General features: G+C 37.4%; 5 protein-coding genes, 1 long non-coding RNA gene and 1 pseudogene across 6 annotated transcripts; 3 read left to right on the forward strand and 4 right to left on the reverse strand.

Annotated features, from left to right (window-relative positions):
- Positions 1–89: 89 nt before the first annotated feature.
- Positions 90–1196, reverse strand: LOC104699020 (putative F-box protein At3g49980). The gene has a single exon (XM_010414381.2). The coding sequence runs from the start codon at positions 1194–1196 to the stop codon at positions 90–92; it is 1107 nt and encodes a 368-aa protein (XP_010412683.2).
- A 2341-nt stretch (positions 1197–3537) lies between these two features.
- LOC104791230 (uncharacterized) lies at positions 3538–5796 on the reverse strand. The gene is made up of 2 exons (XM_010517062.3): positions 5541–5796; positions 3538–5334 (listed from the first exon to the last, which is right to left on the reverse strand). The coding sequence occupies exon 2, from the start codon at positions 5297–5299 to the stop codon at positions 3776–3778; it is 1524 nt and encodes a 507-aa protein (XP_010515364.1). The 5' UTR covers positions 5300–5334; positions 5541–5796; the 3' UTR covers positions 3538–3775.
- On the forward strand, positions 5749–8474 carry LOC104791231 (casein kinase II subunit alpha-2). The gene is made up of 10 exons (XM_010517064.3): positions 5749–6114; positions 6464–6593; positions 6812–7006; positions 7117–7274; positions 7391–7481; positions 7570–7635; positions 7725–7807; positions 7893–7956; positions 8056–8124; positions 8250–8474. The coding sequence occupies exons 1-10, from the start codon at positions 5807–5809 to the stop codon at positions 8307–8309; spliced, it is 1224 nt and encodes a 407-aa protein (XP_010515366.1). The 5' UTR covers positions 5749–5806; the 3' UTR covers positions 8310–8474.
- Positions 8475–8642: 168 nt separating this feature from the next.
- On the reverse strand, positions 8643–9196 carry LOC147942696 (uncharacterized). Its single transcript, XR_015559127.1, has 2 exons — positions 8995–9196; positions 8643–8865 (listed from the first exon to the last, which is right to left on the reverse strand). It is a non-coding gene; the product is annotated as an uncharacterized LOC147942696 (long non-coding RNA).
- A 1702-nt stretch (positions 9197–10898) lies between these two features.
- LOC104699021 (subtilisin-like protease SBT1.7 pseudogene) lies at positions 10899–12331 on the forward strand (annotated as a pseudogene).
- Positions 12332–14575: 2244 nt separating this feature from the next.
- On the forward strand, positions 14576–15569 carry LOC147942697 (uncharacterized). The gene is made up of 4 exons (XM_087456163.1): positions 14576–14623; positions 14777–14935; positions 15011–15186; positions 15230–15569. The coding sequence occupies exons 1-4, from the start codon at positions 14576–14578 to the stop codon at positions 15567–15569; spliced, it is 723 nt and encodes a 240-aa protein (XP_087312289.1).
- A 479-nt stretch (positions 15570–16048) lies between these two features.
- LOC104699022 (uncharacterized) lies at positions 16049–18084 on the reverse strand. The gene has a single exon (XM_010414383.3). It carries the CDS (start codon positions 17848–17850, stop codon positions 16219–16221), a length of 1632 nt encoding a protein of 543 aa, XP_010412685.2. The 5' UTR covers positions 17851–18084; the 3' UTR covers positions 16049–16218.

Below are 18084 nucleotides of genomic sequence, written 5' to 3' on the forward strand. Positions count from 1 at the left end.
TCTTAAATTAATAACATAACTTTTTCGTAAAATCGATCAAACTTGAATCAAAGGACAAGATAAATTAAGAAAACCACAAAGAAAGGTTATTATTGGATTTGAATCAAACTTGGAACGTAATCAAGCAAATATGGCCAATATGAAGTCATTGTTATAACTCGAAAGGCCACTTGTCTGACTTTATTATCCTCCTCAACAATGGACACTGCTTTAAGTGAAAGGTAAAGGTTGTTAAATAAACGTTTCTCACAACACACGACGGCTTTCTTTTTTTCATCGACCAAGAAACTTATGCCACGCCAAGAATCACGTCCAGCAGTATGGACTTCCACTTCTAAAAGCTTGCTCCACGACATCTCTTTGGTCTCATCATCAATCTTATTTGTTGTTACCCATATCTCTTTCCTTGATGTATCTTCACGCTCTAATAATACCGAAAGTTTCTCATCTCCGACAACTGATAGATACAAATCTTCGTAACGATCGCACATATAGGGAAGATTTAGACGTTTAAATCTCTCTGTTTTATAATCAAAACTGATTAAACCGAGCTCTTCCTCTTTCTCATCATGACCAAACCAGTAAGTCTTTCCTTTTAAAGACACGCGGTAATAAGGATATGCGAATCGGTAGTTTGGAATCGGAGTGACATCAACAATCCTCCATGAATTAGAGCTAATGTCATAAATTATGAATTCTTGGTCGTGACAATGATAACACTTGTACCTCAATATCATGTCCCTCTTGTAACCGGTTTTGTTGTCTTGGTAGTATCCAAGAACAAAGTCATGGAGACTACAATTTGTTTGGATCCACTTGGTTTCACTAGTACACGGGTTCCACACCACGATTCTAGTGTCTTCTTTGATGGTGCACAACAACAAGCCATCACAGTGAAAGACTTGATCTATGTTGACATGATTGGAATTAGAATGATCGGTTAAGCTAAGTTCACATGTAACCTCTAGAGAAAGAACTCCATTATGGAGGCTAACGTTCAGTAAAGAAAGCTCAAACTTATTTGTTAGCGTGAGTACCATAAACTGTTTTGCAGCTTTATCAAAGTGCTTTCTTGAGAATTTCTTATCGTTGAATAAACGGTACCATTGTTTGCAAGTAGATCGTAAACGTTTCAGAGATGTGGCCGGAACGCGACATAGTATCTCCTCTAACAAATCATGTGGAAGCTCCGACATGTTAATCACCGAACATTCAAAGACTAGGATTCGCCTTGTGAAGTTTTTCATTCTTAATCTTATTCTAGTGTTTTCGTATTAATATATAGACGAAGTTATCTTGATGGACTCCGGGTTGTTAAACAACTCTCTCCTTTTCCTAGCTGGTTTATATTTTTCTTTAATATTAGCGTTAGTAAAAAAAATACATTACACGAAAAGTTCAAATCAAGACTGGTTTTGGAGTGTGAGACGTATTTTTTTTCTCTTTTTCTTCTCGTAAGATAAATTAGGCAAAACATAATAAAACGATTTCCGAAAATTTAATCTTTGATCTGTCACCATGCAGAATAGTGAAATTAAGAATTATTCGATTGGTGCATAATAAATCATAAATATTATGCTACCGACGTAAACATATGGAATGACAGAATTTACCAATGGTAATCCGATTTAAAAAATGGCCTAATTATTCGTTATAATTTTTTTTTTCTTTTTTCTCCAATGTAGAAGATTTTATAATTTCTAGATCTGACGACTATTAATAATTCTAAAATTTAATGGTTTATACAGCTTATAAAACATTCATAGATTCATGAATTAAGACTAGTGAATAAAAAGGAGGGAGAGAGTAAATAAGCAAACGTTGAAGCCTTCCAACGCAACTAATGTAAAAATTTCTTGATTTTTTTGACCCCATCATACATTACACATTTATACTCCAAAATAATTTTTTTATTATTAAAAACAATCTAAAAACCTGTAAAGACTTGATAAAGAGTACAAAAAAAAACTCTTAAAGCGCATAATTAATGATTCAATAAAAAAAGAGTAATTAAAGTAAAAGTTAAACCCCAAATTAATTAAAACTTGGAATATAATTGACTAAGAATTTTGGCTGACATAAAAGCTCTGTCAAAACTGGAAAATCCACTTATGTGGATTTATTATTCTCCTCAACAATGGATAGTGTTGTAATCCAGAGGTATCTATTACATTTCTTCTCACAACACACAATGGCTTTCTTCTCTTCGTCGTCGACCATGAAACTTATGCTAAGCCAACGTCCACTGTCTTCCACTGCAAAGAGCTTGCTCCACGACATCACTTTGGTCCCATCATCAATTTGATTTGTTGTAACCTATATCTCTTTCATTGATGTCTTTGTGCGCTGAAATAACACCGAGAGTTTCTCTTCTCTAACAACTGATAGAGCTATAGATGCATAATAAGTGAACTGATAGGGAAGACGTAGATGTTCAAATCTCTCTGTTGTATAATCAAAACTGAGTATGACGAGCTGCTCCTCATTCTCATGGTCATCAAACCAGTAAGTCTTCCCCTTCAAAGACGACATGCGTAGGTAGCAATGATGCGGCAGTCCGAAGTGACATCAAGATTCCTCCATAAACCAGAACTAATGTCATAAATTTTAAATATTCGGAAGCAACAAGGCAAACAATTATATCTCTCGTATCCCAATATTTTGTAGCTCTTATTGCAAGATTTGTTGTCTTGGTAGTATCCAAGAACAAAGTCGTAGTCATTCACGTAACGACCGATCATTGCTGGTTTGGATGCACTTGGTTTGACCAGTACATGGATTCCAAATCACGATTCTAGTCATGTCTTCTTTGATGGTGCATAACAACAAGCCATCGGAATGAAAGACTTCATTTATATTGACTTGATTTGAGTTAAATTCGGGATGGAATAGGCTAAGTTCACCTGTAGCCTATAAAGAAGGAGTTCCATGGAGATTCATGCTCAAGGAAAAAACCCTAGATTTCTCCGTTACCATGAGAACGAGAAACTGTTTTGCAGCTTTATCATTGTGTTTTCTTTCGAATTTACTATCGTTGACTAAACGGTTCCATTGTGTGCAAGTAAATATGGCCGGAACGCGACAGAGTATCTCCTCTAACAAATCATCACGAAGGTTCGATATCATCATTGTAAAAGAATGTATCGGCGGCTTAATTAATTCCTTTTCCTTTTTTTTGGTTTCTAGTATAGTAGTATTCTCCATCTAAATGATTTCCATATAAAGTTGAAATACTTAACCGAGAAACCCGCATGGTAAAGTAGTGTAAATTTATGTTACAATAATACAATTCAAAAACATGTGGAAAACTGAGTTTTCAGAAACAAAATGTGAATTAATAATGGCCAAAAGATTGTCCAAAAAGGTATGTATGTCGAACTTCTATGGCTTGCTCTTTTCTCCAAGTTTTCAATTTTATATGGATCAACAAAAATTCCAAAATCTAATGATCCGTACGAACATTCACAGATGCATGAAGACTGGAAGTAAAAAAAAAAAAAAAAAACAGAGGAAGAATAAATAAGCTTGCACAGGCTAGACTAGAAATTGAGACACCACCTCAAACTTTGTTATAAAGGGAATGGTGCCTTTTGCTCTCATCACTTTCTACTATATAAAGTACTAAAAATACATATTAAAGACGTCCCACACATCCAAAAACGATTCAAGATATCTTGATGAAACAAGAAAACAGAAAATATTACAACGGTCTTGATAAAAGAAAACTGTTTCTTAAACAGTTCAGAGAGTTTGCCCTTTTGTTTTACCTTGTAACTTATTTTAAAGGAATCGAAGATGGACCAGAAACAGCAACAGCTCTCTGAGCACGCTGCGTTTCACCGCGATACAGCTCTTTTGTTTCTTTCTTCATCTTCCTTGCTTCTCGCCTTTCGGTTTTCACAGCATTTTTACGCTCTTTCTTCTCTTCTTTCGACTCTTGACCATGAGGCTTCCTCTTGATCGGTTCAGCTTTTGGGATTTCCGGTTCAACAACGGTTTGTTCAGCTTTCCTTCCGGGTAGAAACTCAACTGGAAGCATTCCTCTTCCTAGGGTAATGATATTGCCATTTGAACTCAATGCTTTACCTACTGTTTCACTAAGCTTCTTCTGCCTGGCTGACAATGGAGCATTGATTTTACCAGGGTGGTTATCAAGATTCGAGTACGTTGAGATTATGGTGCAACAGTCATACTTCTCACTTTCGTCGCTGCTCTCTTCAGTAATCTCTACAAATTCATCTTCATTACCGTTATCAAAATTCTCAGCATATTCTACAGTTCTGCGGATAACATGAGCAGCAGTGTCCATTTCCTCTTTATCTTTTACAGAGTCACTGTTCTTCAATATATCCGCAGGATTCATATATTTCTCTTCAAGCTCATAATTTTTCGCCTTCTCATGAATAAGACTCTGAATGTCTTGAGTCATGTACCCTTCTTTTTCTTCTCCTTCTTCAGCTATGTAACCATCACAGTCACTGTCACTGCCATATTCATTGAGTTCGACCTGATCATATTGATCATCAAATTCACGACGAACTCTCGGGGTTTCAGCTACAGGTTTATCAGTTAACCCAACAACATTTTCTCTATCCCTTACCTCACGTCTTTCAGAGAACTCAGCCTTGCTATTGCTCACACCAGAAGCTTCACCCTGTTGAGTAAGATTAGCTTGAATGACAAAATCTTCTTCCAAATCCTCAACATCAGAACCAAGCTCAGACCCATCACTGTTCTCAAGCAATGCAGCAACTTCAGGATCAATAGCTCTCTGCACCTTGACGTTAACAGTTTTAGACGCCACGCTATACATCAACTTATCATTACCTTCTTCATTCAGCATACCAGAGATCTTAACACGAGACGCATCATAAGCCTTGACATCACGAGGTAACTGATCAATCTCAAACTTGGGGTTAGAATAGAAATTAGAACCACCACCAGTGTTCTTAATCTCTCTCAGATGCTCCAAGTAATTATAACCATCATCAGGATACCCTAACTCCAAAATCTCCTTCCTCAAATGAGCAGGTAAAGGATTACTCGAATCCCCCCCAAAACTGGAGTAACCGTAAGCCAACTCTTCAGGAGCATCTTCGAACTTTGAGTAGTCCTCTTCCTCTTCTTCTTCTTCTTCTTCTTCTTCAACGAAAGGATTGATGTTAACAGGGTTCTGATCAACCCGTAAGAAGATCTTATCACCACCTGGTGCGTCACTGTATCTTGGGTCAGACGTATCACGAGGACACAACTCGAAAGTCGCCGCCTTTTTCTTATCAATAAACTTCTTCTTCCCCATTGTAAATCAATCAACCGCTTCTGAGTGTTTTGCAACTGTAAAAATTGCACAGAGATGAGAGGTTCGAACTCACAGCAATCAAAACTAGACTACGATTCAATCCTGACTAAAATAAAGGTGAAATTTTTCTCTAATTAAGATTTAGCAATCAATACAAATCATCAAAAGGGAGAAACTTTAAAGTCTAGAAACGATTCAAATGCAATAATTGAATGAATTAAGAGGAACTTAAGAAGCTTACCTGAAGAGTTTGAGAGAAGAGAGAGGCGCAGAACGAAGAACGATGAAACAACAGAAACGGTGCTGTTGGAGCTACTTTAGGGTATAGCCAAAACGCATCATTTTAGGGTTTAAACAAAACGCAACGTTTTTGAATTAAGCCAAACGCACCGTTTTAGCGCAATAATAAGTTGAATAAAAGATTCGTGTTATTTCCTTAACTCAAGTGTCTCAGTGTATGCCACTAAGGGAAATAATCAACTGCGGGAGAGTGCACTGAATGATTACATGCGCCTAATCTTCTTCTTCTTCTTTTTTTTTTCCTACTCTCTTCCCTTTGCATCTCTTCTTCGACGGTACCTGTTAATATTGTGCGGCATCTGGGTCTTACGTGCGCCGTTGGCGCATTCTCCTATCTTACCATCAACTATCGTCAACTCCGTTGAATCAGACGTCGCTGGTAACAAGTTCGATCCAGCCGAGATCTCTCTTTCCGCCTCTGCTACAGCGATGTCGAAAGCTCGTGTTTATACCGATGTTAATGTGATCCGACCTAAGGATTATTGGGATTACGAATCTCTCATTGTTCAGTGGGGGTAAAGATCGATTATTTATGCAAACCTTAGAGATACAAATTGAATCTTTATTGGAACTGATGTAGAAATTGATTTTTTTTAAAAAAAAAAAAAAAAAAATTAAACCTGTTGTTGTTTCTTGATTTGGAATCTGAGTTAGTTGGTTATTATGATCTTTGATCAGGATAGGTGATGATGCTTATGTTGAAGTTTTGAGCTTTTTCTTTGTGTTTATGCAAACCCTAGAGATAAAAATTGAATCTTTATTGGAATTGATGTAGAAATTGAGATTTGAGTCATGATAGGTGAGATGATGCTTAGGTTGAAGTTTTGAGTTTTTTATTTATTTGTGTTTTTTTTTCGTTGTCAGGGAGCAAGATGATTACGAGGTAGTGAGGAAAGTGGGGAGAGGGAAGTACAGTGAGGTTTTTGAGGGGATTAACATGAATAGCAGCGAGAAGTGTATAATCAAGATCCTTAAGCCTGTTAAGAAGAAGAAGGTGAGTGTCTACGTTACTTCAATTGGTATCGAAATTATGTTGCTTTCTGTTGGTTGCTGCTGTGATTTACTTTGTTGTAGCAAAAAAGAAGGAAAAGGCTAAACTTTCTTCTACAGATAGATTAATGAGAAAAGAATGGTGTTGCTTTGTACAAAGTTCTTGCCTTTAATCAGTTTTGGTTTAGGTTGCCGTTCTGAATTTATATGGTCCTTTTACAGATTAGGAGAGAGATTAAAATTCTTCAGAATCTCTGTGGAGGGCCAAATATTGTCAAGCTGCTTGATGTTGTCAGAGATCAACACTCTAAAACCCCAAGCTTGATATTCGAGTATGTTAACAGCACTGACTTTAAAATTCTGTATCCGACATTGACTGATTATGACATCCGGTACTACATCTATGAGCTGTTGAAGGTAATTTATGCAGCGTTTTATAATTCCATAACGACTTCTGATCTGGTGGTGGTTCCACAACAAATTTACTTCAGTGATAAACTTGCAATTTTTGCTATGACCTGCTGCAGGCTTTGGACTACTGCCACTCACAAGGAATAATGCACAGAGATGTCAAGCCACACAATGTCATGATCGACCATGAGCTGCGTAAACTTCGCCTCATAGATTGGGGTCTCGCTGAATTTTATCATCCTGGAAAAGAGTACAACGTCCGTGTGGCCTCAAGGTATGATAGGCACCTCAAATATAGCTTGGTTTGCTATCCCTTTTTTAAAATAACTGACTACAATATGTAGTCTCTACCATTAAGTAAGCTCGATGAAATGTTATCTCCTATATCAGATACTTCAAGGGACCCGAACTCCTAGTGGATTTACAGGACTATGACTATTCCTTGGACATGTGGAGCCTCGGTTGCATGTTTGCTGGGATGGTGAGTACCTTGTGAATTTTGAAGTCTTCATATGCTACATTTATATGATTATCCGATTTGCTAATTATCAATTTTATTTTCTTTATAGATATTCCGTAAGGAACCTTTCTTCTATGGCCATGACAACCAGGATCAGCTTGTCAAAATTGCCAAGGTAATCAATTGTGTGGTTAAACGTTAGATTCTGGGAAGGATTGAGTGTTTTTTGACATCTTGAGAGTGTATGTTTGATTCTTGACTCAGGTCCTTGGAACCGATGAATTGAATGCATACCTGAATAAGTATCAGTTAGAACTTGATGCTCAATTAGAGGCACTTGTTGGGAGGTAAGCTGAACTTACATATCCTCTATAGTTGAAGAGTAAAAGATTAAAAGCCAATGCCAATGACTTCTTGGGATTTTTCTCACAGACATAGCAGGAAGCCTTGGTCCAAATTCATCAACGCTGACAATCGTCATTTGGTCTCACCTGAGGTTTTACTTTGTTCTCTTCATTCATTTAGAAACACAAACAACTTTGTCTATTGCTGCCATGGTTTCTTTCCCTGAGTCGTAACTGGTTTTACAATGTAGGCGATTGATTACCTGGACAAGCTTCTTCGGTATGATCATCAAGACAGATTAACTGCAAAAGAAGCAATGGTACGTATCAGAACACAACTCAACATTGGCTCTTTCTTAGTCTACTTTAGGTCAGAAACTATGTTATGTTTGCCTGAATAATGAGAATATAGTAAACTAATCTTGATGGTTCTATGAATCGACAGGCTCACCCGTATTTTGCGCAAGTCAGGGCAGCAGAAAGCAGCAGAATGAGGACTCAATAGAGAGTATTTGAGACATTACTGTTGTTGAGGATTTTTCTTTTTCCTTTTTCTTCTCCGGTGTGCTCTTCTTTTCTTTTGTTGCCTACTAAAAACAATTTCAAGTCCATGTGTTTCTTCTGAAATGTGTCAATTATTTAAATATAGAGTTCTAAAAGTTTATTACCATTTTCGTATTTTATTCGAGAAATCTTGGAAGTTTTGTTAAAATGTTTAGTGACCTGATTTTTAAATATATATATATATATATATATATACGTCACATGGTTTTAGGCTATATCAGCGGAAGTAATGTCCACCACCAATAGGGGTGTAAACTGGTCTGTCCATGTCCAGTTGGACACAAATATTTGATGGTTATTTATGGTCAATGCCCAAATAGGTCTATACTTAAATATGTCCAAACTAAATAGGACCATGACCATTTGGTCTGTGTCTATAGGTTGCAGATTAAAGCAAAATTATAATTCATAAACACAAAAAAACAAAATTTGATGAGTATCAGTGATCCGCTTCTGGTGTTGTTCGATTGCAGCGGTGAAAGCAGGAACCTCGAGACCTGTATCATGATTCATGAACACAAAAAACAAAATCAACATCACAAATCCAGTAATTAGAGTAAAACCCACAAACCACAAACCCAGTAATTACTAATTAGAAATTGAAAAAAACCAAGAAACAAAATTACCTTTTCGATCTGATTGAACCCAAAATCACAGAATCACAGTCACAAACACAAAGAGGGGAGAGATACAAAGAGTCAAAGAGAAAAGAAGAAAGAAGAAGATGATGAAGAGAAGCATCTTCAATAGTCGACGAAATCGCGAGAGAGAGAAAGAGGGGAGAGATAGAATACCTAATTTCGAGTTTTCGACAAAATGAAAAAAAAAAATTGATACCAAATTTCACAATCCCTAATTTTGAAAAATTATTGGACAGCCCATGTTATGCTCAGTTCAAACTATTTATTAGTGGGCTAAAATGGTTTTAGGTCCGTTTGACCACTTCAAATTTGATTATGACTATAACCGGTCCAATTTAATTTGGACATGGACAGTTCATGGTCTCTAAAACCAATTGACATCTCAAACCACGAGTAAATACTACTCACTAATAAAAACAATGCATGCCATTAATCATAAAAATTTCAATTAACATGGCATCCATAGGCCATACCCATAACAAGTATCATTATGGATTCTTCTACTATTCACCACCAGTAAATAATTTAAAACTTTCCAAACATTCATGGTCTTATATTATCAAAAACAATACTAACATTTTTTGCAACCATGCATACTAATCAACCATGCAACCATGCAATGTTACTTTTATTTTTGTTTTTGTTTACATAACTTATTTTATTTTATTATAAAATCTTAACTCATTTAATACTTACGTTGAAAATTAAAATTTTCATATGTTAAGAAATGAAAGTTGAGTAAATTTTGATATATCTTTTTGTAACAATTTAAAGATCTATACAACAGTATCGTTTGTTGTAAGAAGAGTGGCCTCGACAAAAAACTCTCTCTCTCGACAAGAGAAGTCTCAACAACAGTATCGTTTGATATATCTCTTAACGACGGCTACAACAAACACAACAGTATCCCTTTTTCTGAAACAACAAAAACAAAAAATCTCTCCATGATTCTCTCTGCAATTGTGTTTGTTGTAGTGATATCTCCTCAGAGTTATGCCGAGCGACACACTTTTATCGTCCATATGGCAGAGATGCCAGCAAAATTCAGAGAGAACACTGTCTGGTATGAAGATTACCTTCGGTCTGTTTTTTTTTTTTGTCAACCAAACACTAATTAGAAAGAGATTCCAAGGTTGGTAGCCCAAACTGGATGTGCTAACAGATTTTATAATGTGGTTTTGTAGTTTCATATTAATTTGTTATATGCATATCCATACATATACAGGAAATGCAAATCTTTTATCTTTAAAAAAAATGCTTAAAATTAGTTTATGTTTTGCTTATGTTTTGCTTACATTTTTATATTCTTGCTTTCACAAAACTTTGTCAATTTGTTTTTTTTCTTCTTTTCTTATTTCAAAGTTTTTGAGAACTATTGTAATGTTTTGATGGAGTTATAGCTAAACATAATCTATCACTAAAACACTAAAAAACATCGATGCTACAAAATATGACTGGTTACTGATTCTATATATTATAAAATCATTAATATCATCTAACCTCAAGTTGCGCTAATGATACATATGGATTATATATATCCTCAAAACATATGTTAATTATTGCGATTCTTTAAAACATTCATTACTAATACTTGTTGAATGTTTTTGTTTTTAAATGGGATGGAAACTTTGTACCAAACCCAACCGCAAACTTAATTTAAGTACCCATCAGTTTTCCACTTATGTGTAAATGTACACAAATAGATGATTCCTATTACGAATTGGTTTTGGTGTTTTATATAAAAGGGGTGTTAAGGTCTGCATAAGTTGTAGGGATTTGAGAGAGAGATTAAGAAGCTTTAGTTTTTTAGTCAGTTTTTCTAAAGTTAATAAAAGAAGAGCTTTTATATTTTTAATCTGAGTATTCAAATTGTAGAAATTTGGGTAACCATGGTTCCCTTCTGTTCAATTTTGCTCGTTCTTCTCCATGTATCGTCTTTCGTCCAGTGTGAACGATCAAGCTACATCGTTCACACTGCTACAACGACAATGAACTCTGCAGAGAAATCCAAATGGTATGAGTCGTTGGTGAAGTCTATCTCAACCTCCGGGGAAGTATTGTACAAGTACTACCATGCGATCAATGGGTTCTCGGCGTGGTTAAATCTTGAAGAGGTAGAGCTGCTCTTTGGTAAACCCGGAATATAGCAGTTGTGCCCGAGGTAGTTTACAAGCTAAAGACTACACAGACACCAACTTTCTTCGGCATTGCTGACAAAGAAGAGTCGCGATTCAATGGCTCAGCCGGCGACGTCGTCGTTGGAATCATTGACACCGGGATATGGCCCGAGAGCCAAAGCTTCAATGATATAGGGTTAGGACCGATGTCGGTTAGCTGGAAAGGGGAATGCGAAGAAGGGATGAATTTCACGGCCTCCAACTGTAACCGTAAATTAATCGGCGCTAGGTTCTTTCTAAAAGGCTTTGAAGCAAAGATGGGTCTGATTGACCATGAGTTTAAATCTCCCAAAGATAGTGATGGCCATGGTACTCACACATCATCAACAACTGCTGGATCAATAGTTGAAAAAGCAACGTTTCTAGGATATGTTGCAGGCGTTGCTCGTGGAATGGCTCTCCAAGCTAGGGTTGCGGTGTATAAAAACTGTTCGCGTGGTGGTTACTGCGTCAGTTCAGATGTGCTTGCAGCAATTGGCAAGGCTATTGCAAACAACGTCAACGTGTTGTCTTTGTCGCTTGGACTTGGGAGACTGTATTATGACAAAGACAGTGTCTCCATTGGTGCTTTAGCGACAATTGAGCGAGGGATATTTGTCTCGGCATCCGCAGCAAATGACGGCCCAAAAGCCTCTACGTTAAATAACGTCGCTCCTTGGTTGACAACAGTTGGTGCAGCGACTCTTGACCGGAAGTTCCCCGTGATTGTTGTCTTAGGGAATGGTAATTCATTCCCTGGAGAGTCTTGGTTGTTCAAAAGAGATGCCCTGCCAGATAAAATGCTCCCTTTAGTGTACAGTACAAATGCAACAAGCGCTGAAGTTGAAGGTTCTTTATTGCTCGAAGATCTCTGATACTACGCCGACAACGAGGAAGGATACATAGGGAAACTTTATGCTAATACAGAGTTGGACGGATCAGAGTTAGTTACTGACTACGCTCAATTACCTATTGTCGTCGTTGCCAAAAAGGCCGACGATGAGATCAGGCTTTATGTCGTTTCAGAGTTGAACCCGACTGCAAAGATCAAATTCAACAGAACAGTCCTCAATATCAAGCCGTCACCGATGGTAGCCGGCTTTAGTTCTCGGGGTAATAGAATCGTAGAACAAAGAGATTTTGTGAAAATATTTCTTATTTCGTAATCATAACAAACTTTACAGATGAATGCTATATACATCAAAATAGAATTAAAACGGATCTAAACTAAACTGGTAATCGATTGAGATTAAGTTACCCAATCCTATTTACCAGCTACTCTAATACCCCTCCTCAAGATGGCGAGGAATAAATTCTAATGACTCCCATCTTGCTGATATTCTCTTGAAATGGAGCTGGGTTTAGAGCCTTCGTCAAAACGTCGGCTAGTTGATTGTCAGTCCGTACAAACATGGTTTTGAGAAGACCATCTTCAATAGCTTCACGAACCTTATGGCAATAAAACTCAATGTGCTTTGTACGTTCATGGTAAACTGAGTTGATGGCGATGTGAAGAGCTGTAGTATTATCACAATATAGATAAGCAGGAAGAGTAAAAGGAACCCTCAAAGCCTTCAATATATATGTGAACCATATCAACTCCTTGGTAATCATACTCATCGCTTGGTACTCAGATTCAGCAGAACTCATAGAAACCATCTGCTGTTTTTTAGATTTCCATGAAACCAATGATTGGCCAATGAATATAGCATATCCAGTGACAGATCGTCTATTATCAGGGCAACCTCCCCAATCTGCATCTGAAAAACCCCAAATAGAGAAATCATCATCCTTACCATAGAACAAACCTTGTCCAATCTTACCCTTCAAATATCTCAAGATCTTATGAACTGTTGTGAGATGAAACTTCCTCGGAGTTGCAGAATATTGAGCTAATTTGGACACAGCATAAGAAATATTGAAACTTCCCAATAAGTCTCTTGTATTGTTTGATATTCGGGATAAGTGCAGTCTCAGCTGCAGACAACTTCTTAAACAGCTTCTTAACGACCTCCAAAGCCTCATTAGTACACTCCGCATCCAAACCCTCATCATCACATTCCCAATGGACTTCGCATGTTTGGCAGCAGCTTAACGTTTAGATAAACCAGTCGCAGACATCTGCAATTCAGGTTTCATAGGTATAGGAGAAGGTTTACAATCAGAGAAACCTGTAGCCTCCAATAGTTCAAGCACATATTTCGTTGAGTAAGAGTGATCCCTTCATCGCTCCTCGCAATTTCAATACCGAAGAAGAACTTCGGAGGACCAAGATCTCTTAACTGAAAAACTGAACTCAATTGATCCCGTAAATGGCAAGCTGCATCAGCATTAGTACTGGCGATCAATATATCATCCACATACACCAAAACTACCAGAAAGTATTCACCTTATTCCTTCACAAACAAAGTATGATCTCCATGACAGGTTTCAAAACCAAAGCTCGTTAGAGTGGATTTAAACTTGAGAAACCACTGTCGTGATGCTTGCTTAAGGCATAAGTTGACTTATGCAACCGACACACTGCATTTGCCGGTACTGTTTCTCCGAGTATTTCTTCATAACCTGGTGGCAGCTTCATGTATATTTCCTCATCGAGGTCACCATTCAAGAATGCATTCAAAATGTCCAATTGATGTAAAGACCACTTCATCTTGGGTGCGAGGGAAATAATCATCTTGACTGTTGCCATCTTAGCAACAGGTGAGAATGTGACAATAAAATCAATTCCCTCTCGCTGAGTATACCCTTTAGCCACCAGTCTAGCTTTATATCTTTTAATGCTCCTATATGCATGATATTTTATTTTGAATACCCATTTGCAACCTACAGCAACTTTACCAGGGGATAGATCACCTACACTCCAAGTTCTAGTTCTTATAAAAGCTCCAATCTCTTTTCCACATGCATCAACCCACACCTTATCAAGCCTAGCTTTTGAATATCGTTGCAGTATTTTCGCTTTGGTGATAATATTAGTAAATGCATAGAATGGCTCAGATAGATATGAATAAGAGATATAGGTTGCTAATGGATAAGGGGACGTTTTTGTAGAGTTACTATTAGTAAGAGTATTATTATTATAACAATGGAAGTCCTGCAAATGGGAAAGCAGTTTTCTCTGCCGAGTTGGTTTACAGAGGAGGAAGGTGCAGAACAGGATACTTTCATTGTTGGATAGGACTGGGGTTGAACAGTTTGTAGAAGGCTCGAAAGGAGAGGTTGCAGTGGAGTACTTTCGAACAATATTTGCTAGCTCTAATCCGACCAACATCGCAGAGGCTTTGGATAATATGTTGCCGAGAGTTACTGAGCAGATGAATACTTCCCTTACACGTCCGGTGACAGGTGATGAAATCAAGACTACAGCTTTCAGTATTAGAGGTGATAGTACACCATGAGCGGATGGCATGTCAGGTCACTTCTATCAGATGTATTGGGATACGGTTGGCCCTCAGGTGATTGAAGAGGTTCAACAATTTTTTAACTCTGAATCCTTACCTGCATAATGGAACTTCACACAGATTTGCTTAATCCCTTCGAAGATGACTGACCTGCGTCTGATAAGCTTGTGCTCAGTCTTGTATAATATTGTCTTTAATCGTCTAAAGGTTTTTCTACCGACCATTGTCTCGGATACTCAAGGAGCCTTTGTTTCTGGTCGATTGATATCTGACAACATATTGATTGCTCATGAGATAATACATGCACTCCGGAAAAATCCAAATTGTGATGAAGACTTCATGGCCATTAAGACAGATATGTCAAAGGCATATGACTGTGTGGAGTGGAGTTTCTTGGAAGAATTGCTTATCCGACTTGGTTTTGATATCAAATGGGTCTAGTGGGTGATGAGCTGCGTCTGTTCTGTCTCTTACTCTATTCTCCTCAATGGATCACCTTATGGATACATCAAGCCTGAGAGAGGGCTTAGACAGGGAGATCCTCTATCACCCTTTTTGTTTATTCTCTGTGCAGAAGCTCTGGTACATATTATGAATAAGGCAGAAGTGGATGGAAGGTTAACATGGATGAAAATTACCCTTTTTGCCTCGAATCAACAGGATATCTGCAGAATTAAATGGCATCGGCTGGTGTCTCCAAAGCTTGTGTGACCTCAATATAACCAGCTGTGAAGTATGGACTGATTGTCAAGCGGCCATAGCAGCTCTTCAAACACCGCATGACTGGCCAAAATATCGTTCAGAAGTGGAAAGAATCACTAGAGTAATACGGGTGATGGGGGAGATTTCTTTTAAGCGCTCTTCACCGAAAACCAATGGTTTGGCTAGGGATATTGCTTCGAGTGTTACACGGGATGAACGATTCACTTCATATTTGGCTTTAGGTGGTCCGGCGTGGCTACACAACTTGATTGAGCGTGAAAAGCATGATGGAGGTTGAGGTTTTGCCTCTTTATTGGTTGCCCTTTCTTCAGAGTTTTGTCTTTCATTCTTGTTTTGTTTCATTCTGTTCACTCCCTGTCAAACTCTTTTGTTATAATTTATGATTCCAGCGTTAAAAATAATAATAATAATGTATTTATTTAATAAATTTTGTGATTTTTTTTTGCATAAAATAGTGTGATTCAAATTTTTTTAACGGACATATATTACTCAATCAATGAATATAAAAAGTGTGTATGCAATGTCTCACATCGCCTAGAAAAATAAGGCAACGGTTCAGAATTATATTACAAAAGAAACCAAAATGATTATGAATACGAATGAGCAGAGACTTTGATTTATCAAACATTCAAATATATATATATATATATATATATATCTATGATTTGGTTTGCTTCGGTTCTTTATTTCAAATATTATTAACTCGGTGCTACACGGATAAAACACTATTTCATTATTTTGTTAATACTATCAATATTAGAGTAATAGTCTAATTAAATTAATTAAACTAATATTATGTAAAAAAAATAATAAAAAAATTAACAATCAAACTACAATACAGTTTTAAGCACAAAATTAGCAAACAAATGCACCTAAAATTTTTAAATTCTAGTCACAAATAACTTGTCAGGTTAAAATCTAGCATTTTACAATGAGACATAGGTATCTTTAAATCTACGCATCTGCTTTCTTATCATCTGCGCAGCGTAGTATGGTATCCTTTGCGTATTGGAAGGCTTGTGTCGTTGATCTACCAACGTTAAACAATCCATTAGGCTTTCCCTCCCCGATCCTTTTAGATCGTACGCTTGAGATCTTCTCCATAAACTCTTACCGTGAGGATCATCCACACCAGATAAACACAAAGCTCTAGTAGCATCACTAATAGCATACTCAGCTTGCTTCAACAACAAGTAACACTGTGCTCTATTGCTAAACAACACAACTCTATCTCGTATCATATCCAACGGACACAAATCTATCCCCACTGTGTAAATCTCCATCGATTCTTTAACAAAACCCATCAGAAACTTCTTCTTCCTTTGTTTCTTCAACGATTTCACCATCTTTCTTCTTTCTTCAAGCTCTATGTCACTCATAAGCTTCTCTTTCTTCTTCCTCTCTACTTTGATCTCCCATAGATTCTCTATACTTCTATGTGCCTCCTCGCTGTTCATCTTCAAGCCACTATACTTAATCTTGTGATAATCTTGTAAAACTATCTGAGCTACTCTTTCTCCAACGATTCTATCTTCTGCTAAATCCACTAAACAATGCCCTAAAACATCAATAACTGGATACCTAACGTTTGAGTCTTTAAGAAGCAACAAAAGGGTATCTAAAGCAGTTTCTTTCCAATCATCAGACGATCTTGAAAGATCGCAAAGTCTCTCAATCACTTCCCTAACCTCACTAACTCTCTTTCTCCCCAACTCTGTTTTACAAAGAGTCTTTATCAATCCTATTCCTCCCGGAGACTTCCGGTTTACTAAACCACCCCACATGTCAATCACCTTCTTCAAGAACTCTCCTTGGCAGATTTGGTCAATAGACTTACCTCGTGACGCGAAACTATTCAATAGAAATAGAGACCAACATTGTAGTTGAATCCCCCATTCCTCTGCCTTTTGATTCTCTGTCTCTAACCCACCAAGCCCTCTCGTCAACAAGTCGCTATGATACTTTAACCTCTCGCTATCTTCAACCCCAAGAAAGCTTATGTAAACATTCTTCAAACAACTAGTAGCAATCTCCATCGAAAGCTTAACGATTTCTTCTTCGAACAAAGAAACCACTTCGAAGCTCTTCTCATGGCTAGCTAAGTGACCAAGTGCTCGAGCCGCGGCTCGCTGCTCAACCCAACTGATGTTCCCTCTCAAAAGCTCCAACAAAGCAGGAACAACAAAAGCCTTTGAATCAACCGCTCTTGCAGCCAAATCTTCTTTGTTCATAACATACGATCCGATGATATGAGCTGCGTAGTAAGGAATGAATATGTTCTGGTCTTTGAGAAGCCAAGCACTGTTTTTGATTGATTTATGTATGAGTTTTGACATACACTCGAACAAACCTAGTGATGGGAACTCAGGATCGTCAGGCTCGGACATGGCTATGTTCCACAGACCACTCAAGACCAAGACATGGTCTTTTGACTCCGTACGAGGGATCTCTTTGAAAATTGCGGCGAGTTTCGATCTTCGACGGAAAGGGTTGGTCTCTTTCATGCTGCAGAAGAAACATGATGGGTTTGTGCACTGTGGTTCATCGAATTTGAGCATCTTCTTCTTCTTTGATTTGCCTTTTGGTTTTTCAAGAAGGTAACAACTAATAAATCTTGAAAGAGAAGAAGACACTAATCACTTATGCTTTTAAGGCCAAAAAGACCAAATAAGTTTTTCTCTTTTGGGTTAATTATATTTTAATTGCAAACACAAAAGAGATTTTAATTCCATAAATATTCGCCGGCGTGGAAAGTTTATGGCGGCTCCTCCTCTTTTTAGCCTTTAACTTTC

This window comes from Camelina sativa, chromosome 6 (assembly GCF_030686135.1).
Source record: "Camelina sativa cultivar CO46 ecotype springtype chromosome 6, ASM3068613v1".
Taxonomy (NCBI): domain Eukaryota; kingdom Viridiplantae; phylum Streptophyta; class Magnoliopsida; order Brassicales; family Brassicaceae; genus Camelina; species Camelina sativa.